General features: G+C 41.4%; 1 protein-coding gene across 1 annotated transcript in view; it reads right to left on the reverse strand.

The window, feature by feature from the left end:
• The window catches only part of CCNY (cyclin Y), a 66904-nt gene that overhangs the window by 50943 nt on the left and 785 nt on the right, over positions 1-15176 (reverse strand). Inside the window, exon 2 of the mRNA XM_019530889.1 lies at positions 10246-10280. Coding sequence (XP_019386434.1) covers positions 10246-10280 — 35 coding nt within the window. The remainder of the gene's footprint in view (positions 1-10245; positions 10281-15176) is intronic.

A 15176-nucleotide genomic window follows, 5' to 3' on the forward strand; every position in this document is an offset into this window, starting at 1 on the left:
TGAGACCCAGGTCCAATACCAAAAAAAGAATTCAGTGTCCGAACAGCCTTATAATCTGTTTACGTCACAGTCAGTCAAGGGAGTCCAGATCGGTCTCTTAGTCGTTGTTAAGGCCTATTTAACAATCTCTGGATTGTGCTTTTGAGGGGTCTATACAGATTTTGTTGGGTGAAGGGGATTTCTGCTCTGTCGTCCATATAAAGTCACGATCATCCACACATTACTGAACTTAACATGGTGGGAGATAGCGGACAACACCAAGTGCAGAAAATAAAAATAGAACATATTCAAGGGAAGTTGTAAAAAAAGGCATACAAAGGAAAGGCATTTGTTCAATCTGCTTCAGTCTCTGCACATTTTATATAATAAGCTCTGAGATACCAAGATTCCAGTGCCTTCATTTCAGGCAGGGACATTTTGAGCTGTTAAAATCAGCTGTTTTGCCACAGCCAATTTCTAACTCTAAGGAAACATTACATCTCAACTTGGCATCCAATATCCTCCAGCAACTTTTATAACTTCCAATTTTTGCTAGTTTTATTTTGATTTTAAGATGTCCGAAACGCATGAACTGCTTGAATCTTAAATAGTAGGTGTCTGATCAAAAACAACAGCTGCAAGTCCAAGACCCCGAATAAAAACAGAAATCACATGAGTTCTGCAGCAATTGTTCTTGCTGTGCAAAAAGGCACAACAAACTAAAAACCTACTTCATGAAAAACTGAAAAAGAACCATTTCCACTTGGGCCCCATTTCCAAAATACCTCAAAAAAGTTAAAATTGGATTCATGATATTTTATTTTTTTAAGGGAAGATGCTACAAATTATTTATCTGTCATTTGCCCCAAGGCAGTAAAGGCTGGTGACATTCACAAGCAAGTAGGCAAAGCTAGCTCGTAAAGTTGTTTAAGGATCTAATTTACAGCAGCAGGCAAAGATCAGGAGTGTTTCTGACTCATACAGCACAGAGCACAGCTCACCTTGAGGACCTTCAATTGCTTCAGACAACTGGCTGTTCTCACTGAGGCAACAGTTTACAGGTCAATGAAGGAAATTTGCCAAAGTCACGCAGCCTGTACAATGCTGTGCTTTGTACCATTCTGTATTTATTTCTGTCGTGCCGGATGTGACTGCAAAATAATTACCTTCAAGGAGCAGCTAGATCAGGGCACGCAAAGTCCGGCCCATGGGCTGGATCCAGCTGGCAGTGGACTTCATTTCCCAGCAGGCCCTGCCCAGGTGGTAGGGTTTCCATGGAAATTGGCCCCAAGCAGCAGCCACACTGATAGCACAGGGCCAAGGTTTCCATGGAGACCAGCCCCACCAGCACCAGCAGGAGCTGCTCCAGGGCTAGGCTGGGATCTTGCAGCGGTGACAGCATGGTCTGGAGCCAGGGCAGAGCCATGATCTGCAGCCTGCATGCTCCGGGCAGCGGCATGCAGGCAGCAGGTCGCAGCTCTGCCTCAGCTGCTTGCAGCACTACAAGCGTGGTCCGGAGCCAGGGCAGAGCTGCGACCTGCTGCCTGCGCACCTCTGCCTGGAACACGCAGGCTGCAGATCACGGCTCTGCCCTGGCTCCAGACCACTGCGAGATCCCAGCCCAGCCACGCACCTTGCGAAGTACTGCTAGGGCCGGGCTCCACAGAAACCCCGGCTCTGTGCTATCACAGCACAGCTGCTGGGGGTCTCCACAGAAACTGGCCCCAGGCACATGGGCAGGGGCTGCAGGGAAATGGACTCTGACAGCCAGCCAGTTCTGCCATTTTGCCCACCCCTGGGCTAGATCACAGAATCGTAGAATCCTAGAAAATTAGGGTTGGTCATCTAGTCCAACCTCCTGCTCAAAGCAGGATGTCTGTAACCGTCTTAATCCCCCACAACAGAAGCAAGAGATTACTTCATACTTAAGTGAAGAAACTCACCTGTCTTAAGTTTTACATCTAAAATGCACAGCACAATCCAGTTTAACCAACATGAATTAAACTTTATTGCACAGAACTACCTTATTACATGGTTCAGCTCCATCCACAGTTGATTTAGCTGATACACCTTGAACAAGGTTCAAAAGCTGTACCCTAGGCTAGGTTTCTACTTGGGTTCAAAAAAATTCTGTGTCAACTCTATAAGCTTAAGTCAGCTCCACTAAAACAGACTACATGTCAGAATGCAAAACTTAATTAAAAATGGTTGATAAATTTGTTTCTGTAATGTATGCAGGACTTCATTAACTGTTCATGACAAACCCAAGTTTACAAATGTGTTTAACTGGAGATGTCCTTGAGCATGAAGACCATTTTGCAGACATCAGGTTACAAAGCATGTAACTGGTTACAGTTTGAAACAGCACAAGGGGCATTGCTGTATTCCCAGCCCAGCAATTAATGCACAGCGACTTCTTTAAAGACTCTCTCTCTCTCTCCTGTTACCCACCACTATGAAAAACTGAAATCAAACAAAAGTATCTGCTGCAGTCTAACACTGGCACATGCATTCCAAAGTTTTGTATTTCATATCAAAGTGACATTCAGTCTCCAGATTGGCACAGCAATTGGGAAAGAAAAGAACACAGTCTCTACAGCAGCAGTGCCCAAAGTAGGGCATCATGAACCTGATGTAAATTCATTTGCAGAAGTGGGGCTCACACCTGGGGGCAGGCCAGGAAGTGCAACCAGAGTTTGGGTCACCAATAACTATTTTGGCTACTCCATGTCCCTCTAAACCATTTTGTTCCTCCCTCTGACTAAGGAATATTAAATGAAATAGCATGCTTTGTTCCTATAAGCTTTCTGGACTGCAATTATAAATCTCCATAATAACTAACTTTGGGCATTCCTGATCGTTAACAGCAGTAATATTTTGTATTTATATCAGGGCTTTCTTCCCAAAGAATCAAACTGCTACATAAACTACAAAGCCAAAGCTGCAAGGTATTTAAGCACACAAATAGCCCCACCAAAGACCCTGCAATCTGATAAATGCAGTAATACCTTTACAAATCAGACAAATTCAGTGGGAATGCAAGACGGTCTTGCTGGATCAGATTCCAGGATCACAGCACTGGAAAGCAGCCATATCCAGACTGAAGAGTAGCAGCCAGAGGACAAAATATGAGATGAAATTATGGTTTGGGCACCTGAAAAGACTCAGGCTATCCAAAGATGTTTTTAATGCCAAAGATGCTCACACTGTAAGTGTAAATAGAGCTTAGAACATCTGCCTTGGAAAGGCAGAGAAGTTAAATAAGCCTGCTGGGAATTTAAACCAATTCCAGAGATTCTGTATGCTTCAAGATCATTACCAGACCCTATTATGAAGCACAAAACTGATCTAAACGATACGTTTCAAAGGGTGCGCCAAAAGAAGGGTCTGGATGCCTTCCACTGAGGACAGCTTCTCCTTCAGGAAGATTCCCTTATGGGAAAGGCAGTTTATTTTTAGGATGCTGCTGCTCCTAAGATTAGATGCTAAAAATTTGTGTTACCAAAGAGACAAAAAATTCATGACCTCCAAAAAGGGAAAACAATCCTAATTTAAGCTTGGCAGAAAAAAAGAAAGTTCTCCCACAAAATTCAGCTCCTGAAAAGAGAAAAAAAAAAACAAGACAAAACAGTTCTTTCCATTTGCTTTTCTTCTGAAGACAGATACTGATGCAATCTCTCCTGCAGTAAAGAGAAAGCAGCTTGATCTCAGTCTTCATCTTTTCCAGCCTGTGAACCACTTCACTAAGTCAAGATAAAGAGCATATTAAAAGAAAAAGTGAACATTGAAGTAGTACTAAAAATGCCAAACTGCCAATTAACTATGCAAGGAAAATGGAATTTGGATTCACATAAAAAAATTGAACACCTGATAAAATGCGACTTGGAGCAGCTCTCTTTCATAGCTGCTTTTTTCTAAACTCTACCTTTCAGTGAGCAGTAGAGCAGTCTGTGAGATTCGACACTATCCTAAAAACAATTTTCAATAGACTAACTGCATTGGACCAATCATTTCTTTTATTCAAAAGAAACACTGAATCTTTCAGGCTCAGCTATTCACAGTGTAACACAGCAACTACTAGCACCAGATGAAGCTGAGTAAACTAAAGCAATTCTAAACTTACAACTTTTCTACAGGAAAAGGAATCTATTCACCCAAAGAAAATACTTTAAGACAGAGAACACTTGCAAATAGGAAAAAACAAATGTGGCCATGCTGACAAGACACATTTCAAGTGGAAAGATAACAGCAAACTGGAATACAAGCAGCAAAATTGACAATTTGATAGCTATTTTTCTAAGTGCAAGAAAATTAGTTCAGGAAACTGCCAAAGACCACAAGAAATGACAGCAAAAGAGAGTCAAGTACCTATGCAGGACTAAGATAAAAAATACATTGAGTTTCTAAACCAATATTTTATTATAAAGAACCGGAAAAGTTGTTGTGAGGTAAACAACATTTTTCTAGATTTCTCTTGCTGACTATAGCCTGCTCAACATACCTGAACCCTTGCAAGTTGTTCAACTCCGTGTGCTGGATCACACCACTCCAATACCCATATAAAGAACAAAAATATATCTTCTGACCCTCCCAGTTTTTTCCCCATAAGAGAAAAGCCAGTATATGTAGAAATTTAAAAAAGGAACAATGGCCTTGTGTAAAAACTGCAAAAGAGAGGAGTCTGCATTATGGCACACAACCCTTACAGAAAGACTACAAACCAGGCATATAGAAAACATGTCCTGTGGCAGATGTGGGAACCGGACATATGTCAGTAAGGAAGATTAGTTGCATGCTATGATGTGTAACAGCAGCTTCTCCTAGGAATATGTTTCTTAACACATCTGGAGAGATGAGAATGATGCCAAAGAAACAAAGTAACAAGTACAACATAACAAAACATCTGTTGTATTAACTGCTGTCTAACTTAACACAAACAGCTGTTGTATCCTTAGCTTATTTACCTCTCACTGCAAAGAAAATAGCATGAACTAGATCATTACAATTGCCCTTTTTGGCCTTAAATTCTGAGGCACAGCAAGCAGTTGTATTTAGAGGTACAGGGCAACTTTTTCAAAAGTGGCTTCCAAACTGGAGTGCCCAATTTGGCAAATATAAAACCTAAATGCTTAGAGGAGCTGAGGGGGGGGCTATGTATGGTTACTCAGCACCACGGGGGGGGGGGAATCAAGTTCTAAACTTCAAACATTTGGATTACAGAAACAGCAAAACCCCCAAACAGAGGCTGCTTTTGAAAACGCGGGCTGCATGGTCTTCATGTTTTTAACAACATAAATCTTAGCTAAAGGCTGGTTACCAGTCCATATGCATAGTCTGGGGAGGAAAAAAAAAAAAAAGTTGTTTTCAGAATAGTTGTCAGGAAATCACTTCAGATTTACAAATTTATACCAGGGATTTGGAAAACAGTTAGAAGATGGATATTAGAATACCTCAAGGAGAGTAAGAACTGAGGAGATGCAATTAACCAAAAATGTTGCTATTTAATAATACATGCAGTAGAGGTATTGCTTAAAATTTCACTACATAACTTTTATCCTGTACTTTACCTCTTGGTCAAAGTCAAATCTGGCAAGTGACCCATGGAGCACTATGTACATTACTGGGCTGAATTACTCCTTCTGAAAGATGTCTGATCTAAAGAACCATTAGTAAACAAGAGTGCAAAGTGTCACTTTAGTTGAATAGTCTTTTTCTTTTCTCCCCCCCGCCCCACATTGATGGGCTTTCTGAGTGCTAACAGCTAAAGTAAAGAAGAGCTTGGTGTTATTGTACATAGTTGTCTGAAAACATTTCAGTGCTCAGTAGCTGTAAGAAGACAAAACCAGAATCCTAGAAATTACTACAAGAACTGAAAACAGAAAATATCACTATGCCACTGTATAAAACTGTCTACGCCCATCCCTTCAATGCTGTGTGCAGTTCTGGTCTCCACACCAACAAAATGAGATGGTAAATATATCTAGAGGAGGTACACAGAGGGATGATCTAGGGCATGAAAGGGCTTCTGTGCAAAAAGAGACTGAACAGGTAAACAATAGATGACTGAAACAGGTTTGACAGAGGTCTATAAAATAATTGCATGGAGAAAGTAAATAGGGATTTACTATCTACAATCTCTCACAATACCAAAAATAAGGGATATACAAGGAATTTTTTTTTAGGAAAAAGGTTTTAAATTAGCAAAAGAAAGGTCTTTTTCAGGCAGAACATAGTAACATTTTGAACTCATTTCTAGCTGTTTCTCAAGCATGTAAGTGACATGCTAAGGCAACATAGCAATCACATGCATCTACAGCCAGTAGGGCTGTGCGAAGCTCCAGTCGCATTCAATTCAGTGGCTGAATCTCTGAATCCGAATCAAAATTGGAGACCCTTTAATCTCTCCAAATTGATTCAGAACCCTTTGAATCAATTCGGAGAGATGCTGCTTTATGTTTTTTCTACACACCTCAAGGTACCAGGCGGCTCGTGAATGCTGAGGTGGATGGAGCGTCCCACAGGAGTGGAGGGGGGACCCCAGCATGGTCAGCAGTAGATCCACAAGTTTGGTCTAATTCCAGGTCAGCCAGGGAGCGTGCTGGGGGGCGCCCCCATACCTTCCCCCAGCTCAGTGACTGGTGCCTCCTGGATCTGGAGGGGGACACCCCAGGGTCTCCCCGTGGCCAATCACTGAGCTGGGGGGGAGCGCAGGGGAGCCCCCCCCGCACGCTCCCCAGCAGACCAAGAAGCGTCTCAGAAGTACTTCCAGTCCACTTCCGGGTCCACCACAGAGCACATAGAGGGCCCCTCCTCCCACCCCCTGGCTCAGCAACTGGTGCCTCCTGGATCTGGGGGCACCCAGGTTCCCCCCAGAGCCAACTGCCAAGCCAGGGAGGTGCAGGGGGGTCCCCCATGTGCTTGGCAGCAGGCCCAGAAGTACTTCTGGTCCACTTCCGCGTCTGCTGCCAAGCACGCAGGGGGTCCCCACGCTGCTGTGGGATGCTCCATCTGTCCCACCATCTCAGTGTTCATGAGCCACATCTGGTACCTTGAGGCATGTAGAAAAAACATTTAAAGCTGTGTCTATGGCCAGAGTCACTGATTCTCCAAATCAGAATCGAATCTTCGGGTTCAGGTTCAGCCGAATCAAAATTGGGACAGTTATCCGAATCAACGAATTGAATCACCTGTTCCCCAAGTCGGGCCAAATCCAAAATCAAATATGGCCCACTTCACACACCACTAATCGCCAGCTATGTCGCCATAGCTGTGCTCCCCCCAGGTATAGTATGCTACTATGGTGACAGTGGCAAAATCGATCCATGCGCCATGCACACAGTGCAGTAACCACCCATACTGTGCCTTGCTTTGGCACTGTACAGCAACCAATGGCACCATACAGCAATGTATACACACACCCAAAGTGTGTGGCTGGTTTATATGGCATGATAAACCATGTGTGGCATGTGTCCAAGACCAGGGCTGCCCCATCCAGATGCCAACAATCAGCTAATTATCAGCATCTAGACAGGGCAGTCCAGGGTCCAGAACTGGGTGGGGAGCCCCAAGACTCTACATAATCCAACAGGTTTCAAGTCTTGCCCTTCAGACTCCCAAGGGAATTACAGAGTAATGCAACAAAATTTTTGGGAGCCCGGCCCTATGGACTGGGCAGGAGGCAGTCCTGGGTCTTATTATGGGGCCCAAGACTGCTCCTTCCCCAGTCCCAAGGATTAGCCATAGGGCAGTTGTGTCCTAGATCCTGTGGCTGTCCCCTGTCTGATCACAATAATCACTTTATCAGGATTGGTACAGAGGAGCTAACAGCTGCACAACAAACTCGGGGCTAAGGAATTTTACCCCCCAAATCACATGATTTGCCATACATGTCTGGCATGAGAGGCCATGCAATTTTGGAGTTGGGACATAAAATTCCTCAGACCCCAACCAACTGCATGACTGCCTAAACGTCCAGTGCTTTAGAAACAAGCAACTCACATGTTTGGTGTTAAGAGGTTATATGAAACTTGAAGTTTTTAACTAATTGAATTGTATCTAACCTAAAAAAAGATCACATTGTAATAACTATTTCCAAGGTTAATACACTCAGTAATTAATGCATTAGTTAACAAGATTTTCTCTTTCAACCTTGCTGCATAATTCCATATTGATGGGATGGTTCAACATTCACTAATCATAATTCTATCATAAAACACTACTAGAACATGGAATCAGATCAGTTAAGTCCTTTGAATCATAGAAGTCAACTTTGTGGGTGCTCTGGGGCTTAAGCAATCACTGAAAAAAAGAGCAGGTACTCAGGCATTTAAAAAAAAAGGTTTACTAGAAGCAGCAGCACATTACTTCAACCTGGTTGTGCAGCATCTGTAACAATAGGGTGGTTCAGTGGTGCTTTTAGCTAAAGCTAATTCAATCAGCTATTAGATAAAAGTGCCAAAAAGACCAGCTAAAGCGCTCGATTTATACGGACACTGCAGAGCCAGGTTGAAGTAACACGCTGCCTCTTCTGAGCATGTGGGGCTCAGAACAGGAGTTTAAAGCAAAGCTCCAGCATTTTTTTTTTTTTTTTTTTTACATCTGCAAGCACTCACCAGCAAAAAAACAAAAAGTCAGCACCTATGCTTTGGAAAATCTGATATTAAAATGTTAACTATTTTATATGCCAAAGAAAAATAAATACAAGAAACAAAGAAAAAGCATCAAAATAGATGTACATACTCATTACAGCCAGACAAAATTTGTGGGGCTGGGGAAGGAACCAAAGCCTCAGCAAGGCTCTGTTTTAGCTATAAAGTCACAACAGTTGGTGAGATTTTGTGCCACTTCCCTACGAGACAAAGTGATTCATAGACCACAAGAAAAACAGGATTGCTTTGGCTTTAAGCCAATTTTATACACTCCTTTCAAGGCTGCTCCATAAGCCAAAGTGGTTCCCATCATGACTACAAGAGCCTAGATGATCAGGCAGCAGCACTGCCAAGAATCTGGACAGCACTATATACAACCAAGGCCTTGAAGTGCCCTTTTCGGCCTCAGCCTTGCCCCTCAAATACCTTGTCACAGCTTGCAATAGAGGACAAGAGAGTCTGCAGTAGTCCTCCTCAATTCCTTTGCAAAGGGAATTCTCCCACAGCCCATTTATGCTACTCTGGGCAGAAACAGGCCATTGCAGTGGTTACCCCAAGGCATATGACAGATTGTCACAACATCAGGGACAACTGTACCGAAAATCAGGACACTGCGGCCCTCAGCGGCAACAAAAGTTTTGCGCTAATGCAGTCAGAAGCAGCTATTCAAGACAGGTTGACAAATATTCAACCATCTAATACTTTAATTTTGCAAATCATTTTAAGATTACGTCAATGCGAACTGTTCTGACATGCACCTAAACAATAGGACATGGCATATTTTAGAAAAAGAAACATTTGTTGGCCATTGTTAACAACTCTCATCATTTTATCCAAAGCTGTGTGATATTGAGTCTCCTCAAAGCCTCAGTTCCTAAAAATTATACGAGTATCTCCGTTTGCTTTCTCTTCCTTTCATTGATTTCTAGCCCTCCTCATGGCAGAGAAAAGATGAAAAACGTGGCCCAAGTTCACTCCAAACCAGAAGGTAAATACAAAGAAAAAAAAAAAAGGTGGGGGGTTTAAAAACCTTATGATGTTGGGACCCAATTCATGGGTTTTGAGCACCTGGGATTAGCAAAAACAAGCAACACCTAAGAAGAGAGAAACCCCATATCTAGTAAAGGTCACTAAAGTTTTGCTCTTGAGGATACAGTTATTTCAGAGTAAATGAAATAAAGAATTGTGAAGGATACATACACACATCTAATGCCTTCTATTTTTACCTAAACTTTATACATGTATGCTATGCATCAGTCAGGATCTTTCAGCCTTTTGCATAAATAACTGTTTCTCTGCATACTCTCCACTTCAAACAAACTGCGCATGGAAAACACATTCTTATGTTGTGAATTTATCAGTAATATCAGTTTCTGAAATATTTTTGGAAATCATGCTGAAGTAGCATGGCTCTTCAACCCTGCTTGTTGTATACCGTGTACAGGTTTCCATCAAGCTAATGGATTCCTATCAAGAAACAGAGACCCATGCTTTTAGATCCTGATACAGACAGCCAACCCTCAGGTGTCATAACTGATAAGGGATTTATTTGCAATGATTCTTAACACTGTAATATAGCAAAAACAAAAATACACCACAGGGAGATATTTTCACTTACGTGGTTTATATAGAGACTCTTGCGTTTTTCTCTCACTGCAAAAAACATAAAAATGTAACAAATATTATATGGCTGAATTCTTTCTTTTTTCTCCATTACAATCAAAAAGTAGAGGAGGATATTTATGTGCATCATCATTAACACACTAAGTACATGAACAGAAGGAAACATATATACCTATACACTTAAGGGTATTCTCCATTATGGTATCTAATTAAAACTATTTATTTATTTGGCTACTTCAGTAAGGACTTGACACCATAGGGAAGTTACTGGGTGGTAAATTACTCCACTAAAGCTGCCTTGCACTGAGTGAATTATAAGACTGTCCACATAGCAAGTTAGAGCAGACTAGCATACTGGTCATTAACTTCCTTGTCTAGGCAAGCCTAAGACTACGGGCATTGGCTCTCCCCCCCTCCTAAAACGAGTGAACATAATCCTGCAGCTGTTACTTATGCTGAGCAGTTACACACTTGACTACTGTAGGAGTACTAGCCAATATCACAATACTACTTACTCACTGTTTTGGCAAGGGTTGCAGTCTGACCTACAGTAGCTTAAACACTTAAAGATAGAGGGGGGAAACCCTTTAACTGTTAGATAAGCACTTGTTACAGCTGATTAAATATACTAAATTTTAATTGTTAATAATAGTCTCCCTTAGCCAGTCTGCAACACTCTGTTCCACAATGACAATACCACTGCATTTGGTTGCCTCCAGACCAACAACTTTATACATGGACCAAAATGAAAGACGAAAGTAGCAGTGACTCCAAGCCTTGGTTAACTGCACTTGGGTGTACTTCCCCTATTCATTTCTGTTGCTTATACTGTGCCCATTCACAGTGACTCAGCTTTCCAAAAGTGCAGCAAGTGACAGGACTAGCATCTGCCATATAATTCTTGTGTGAGAGAAAATTTTAAAGTTTTTGTTATTTCTTTTAGTTTCATAGATAGCTGACAGTACAGGCATGATCAATACTGTAGGCACTGACATGCAATGAGTCAGGGACAACATTGTACAAACATACCCTCTGCCTTCACTACAGCCTTCCAGTTGTTTTTTTAAATGGGCTATTCATCACCCTCTACTCTCTCTCCCTCTCTCATTTGTCTGTTGATTTGCTGCTGCTGGTTTTTTTTTTTTTTTTTTTTACCCTTCAAATGGCTCCATGTTCCTACCAGCATAAAATTCCCTGGTTAGCAGAGTTAGGACAGCCCTGATGGCTAATTCATTCCATGCCTTTTACCTTCTTTCCACTCTTGGTGTATAAACACCATCATCATCAATCATCACACTGTAGATTCCTCATTCCTTGCAAGACAAATCATAAGCCCCAGTGGGCTGGCTGGCAGATGCCAATGATGGCTAGCCCAGCCTTAATGCAAGGAAATTTATGACAATGGAAGGTCAGGCCTAGCAAATCTGTTATCTTGCTACTTTTCACCTCTGCTCCCTATTCTTCCCACAACAAGCCCCTCTTGCTGTAGGGATAGAGATACCTGGTATAGAAGAGATACCAGAAGACACTTCCTTCCAGTTTTCCAACCTTACACAAAAGGTGAGTCTTCACTATTGGCTCTAATAAGGAAGAGAACACTTTGTCCTCTTAACAACAAAAGTGCCCTTGGCCCCAGTATAATTTGGTTTCATTATAATCTACTATCACTTGGTCTCTGGGCTACAAATACCGTGTTTAGCTTCCAAGAATGATGTTTTGAGATGAACTTACGTTGAACAGACCAAAGTGTCAGTTTAGAAGATCAGATACTAAGTCCCTCTTATATTTTCTTTTCTTTTTTACTTCTTCATAACTTATTTCCTGGGAAGAAACCAACGGATGGGATAGCTACCAGAATTTCTTAATTTTCTTGATTTTAAAGCCAAGTGACTTGTTCCCATTTTTGCAAGCACTTCTGAATTGTTAAAAGTTGCATTTTTATTACAGTAGGAGGAATGCATTTTCCAGTAGTAACATGAGGAGGAAACGTGATTTTTTTCTTTATTATTCTGCTCTCTTAGTACTCCTTTGTGCAATGTGTACAGGCAGTTCTAATGGCAGACTTCACAGGATAAAAGGCTTAATAATTAGTACACATCAATCAAAACCTCTCATGTTTTGAGAACACCTAAATAATTTAGATTCCCCTTCCTAGAGAAGCAGGGGAATTACTAGTCATGATCTGGAGGGCTGCTTTATTTCTGCCCATCCCATAAATAGGAATTTCCTAATGTTCTTGTGAAGTCAATTACTATCCCAACCCTGCTAAATTTAGCTTGTAAGGACCTAATATATAAAATGGAGAAGGAAGGCAGCTGTATCCCAACTAATGGAAAGGGCTATTCCTACCACAATGAAATAGAAATCAATCAAGTCTCATCCCCATTACAGAGGGAAAATTACTTCACTGTGATTGTTGGCTTTGAAGACCCTTATTTAACCACAACCTACACATTAAACAGTACACAGAACCTTCCATTACAGACAAAAGCACGGCCCTATTTCCAGGCGAGCACAAAGCAAATCAGCATTATGCTTTAATATGAAAGTAGTAAAATAACCTTAAAATATATGAAAAGGAGTATTTTCAATACCATGATTTAACATCATGAACAGTTCCTTTAAAAAAGGAGGACCTTTTAAAAAAGTTACTTTATATAAGCAGGGATACCATGAGCTTTTATTGAGCCTTAAGAAAGTCAGTGAAGACTACCACATCAAATCAGGACATAAGGAGCCAAAATAATCTTATCTTCATTCACATAGCATGAATGACACTATTTGGCGTTATGGGACATTCCTGAATATTTTGTGTTCTGTGCAACTCACCTACTAACACAATGGGTCTGATATACAAACAGGCATACTGCTTACTACCGTGGGGTTCTCCAATGCAATGTGATTGTTCCTGGCATTGCATCTAGTAGTATATGTTTGCAAAAACAGCATTTCTGTTGTATCTGCATGTAAATTACCCTTTGTTTTTAAATCAACATCAAGACAAGTAGTGGGTAAGTTTAGCTAGGTTGGAAAAAAATAGTTTATTCTCTTCTAAAGAAAAAGCTGGCATAACTTTTGAAAGGTTAACATCCATATTATACATAGCTAGTGATATTCTATAATAAGTATTAATTATAGTAATTGGAGCCGGGCAATTGCTTTGACCATTTTTTGGTGAAAGTTTCATTATTTTTCAATGAGTTCACAACACATAGCATTTATACAGTCCTTTACATAGCACAAGCCATGTAAGCCTCCCAGCACTATGGTGATTTACATTAAGAATTAGCATCCCCATTTTAAAGATTACCAAACTGGGTGGAAAAGGGGCTGAGCAAGTTGATATCACAGTCAAAGCCCTGGCTCCTGTTCTTCACTCAGTCCACTGTACTATGATACCTCTGAGTTACAACTACAATCTCACAACTAAAGTCCTTTTGCGCCTTTATGATGCATAGATGTATGCGTGCAGGCTGCCTGCAGACTTAAAAAAGCCCCCCAAAACCCAAAAATGGTGCTTTCCTTTAAACTCTGCACACTCCCACACCGAACCCAGCTCATGCCCAGAAGCAGCAGCACATTAGTTGGACTCAGCTCACCCAACATCTGTATCAATGGGACACATTAGTGGGGCTTCGTTGCTCGTTTAACTAAGAGCCAGTTGAATCAGCTTTTAAATAAGACTACCAAAAAGCCCTGCTGAAGTGCCCAATCTATACAGATGCTACAGAACCAGGTCAGAGTAACTCTAGCCTTTCTGGGAAACCCCTTTCACTCCCGCGGCCCCTCCCCCCCCATGTCTTCAAGCAGCCAAGGGCTAGGAGCTAAATGCATCTTTGCTGAAGGGCTATGTTAAACAAGCACCTGGGAAAAATAGACTAAAACCAGTGTCACCTCTAGAGTATCTGACAATGTTAAGATGCCCCCAGCTACATAAGACCCAAGTAAAGTATAATTTGCTTGGAAAGTCTGAACAGCAAACAATGCAGCTTGCATCTATTATTCATGTCTTTGTCTGTCAGAATACTAATATGATACAAGCCTGATGCTGACGACTGAAAGTCGCTTCCATGCTGCTAATTACATCAAGGAGGTCTCTAAACAAACAGGCTCTAGTTACCCTTATCACTGAATAAAAACATTCCATAAAGTAAAAGGACAATGTGAAATCTTGCTAACCCATGAAATTAACTCGTATGAACCTGTGTAAAAAGTCTACCCAGCAGCACAATGAAGCTGGGTTCAGTTTAGAAAGCCTGGATACCTCCTTCAGAACACGGTTTCAGCACTTGTGACTGTTACAAAACATAGAACAGATTCAAAGGCCTTAAAGAGCATACAGGCCTGACCATATAAAAACTTTCACCAGGTGAGAACCGTAGTTTATTAGAGAGTTTCTTTAATTTTTTTTAATATTTGTAATAAATATTTTAACAACTAATATTTTATAATTTGGGGTAGATTTTGTCCAAGATATACCCCACTTCCCTCTTCTAGAGCCTTGCTGCATCAACAGATAAAATATGATACTGCCTGGTACCAAAGAAACGTAACCCTACTGTTTCCTGCTCAAAAGACCAGTACAGGCCATGCATGTCCTCGTGAACCAGAGTGAGTAAAGCTGTGACCACAAAATACTACACCTGGGCCAGTTAGGTTTGCTTCCAAGCAGGGCTAATTAGTGCAGTGCTGCTGGCAGGCTAAACTAACTATATAACCTGAAACTGGGAGCTGTGTGGATGGCTACTTCCACTTCTGGAGGTCCATGGAGTACCTGGCACTGTGCCCAGGGATTTGCTCCCCAAATACTGACAGTGTGAGTAACAAGAAATAAACCAGTAGGCCAGAGTTTTACAGTGAATTTATCAGCATAATCTCACAGTTTCATAGTTTATAGTTTCATAGTTTCTAGGGTCAGAAGAGACC

The sequence above is a fragment of the Crocodylus porosus genome, unplaced genomic scaffold (assembly GCF_001723895.1).
Source record: "Crocodylus porosus isolate Cpor-Errol unplaced genomic scaffold, CroPor_comp1, whole genome shotgun sequence".
Lineage (NCBI taxonomy): Eukaryota > Metazoa > Chordata > Crocodylia > Crocodylidae > Crocodylus > Crocodylus porosus.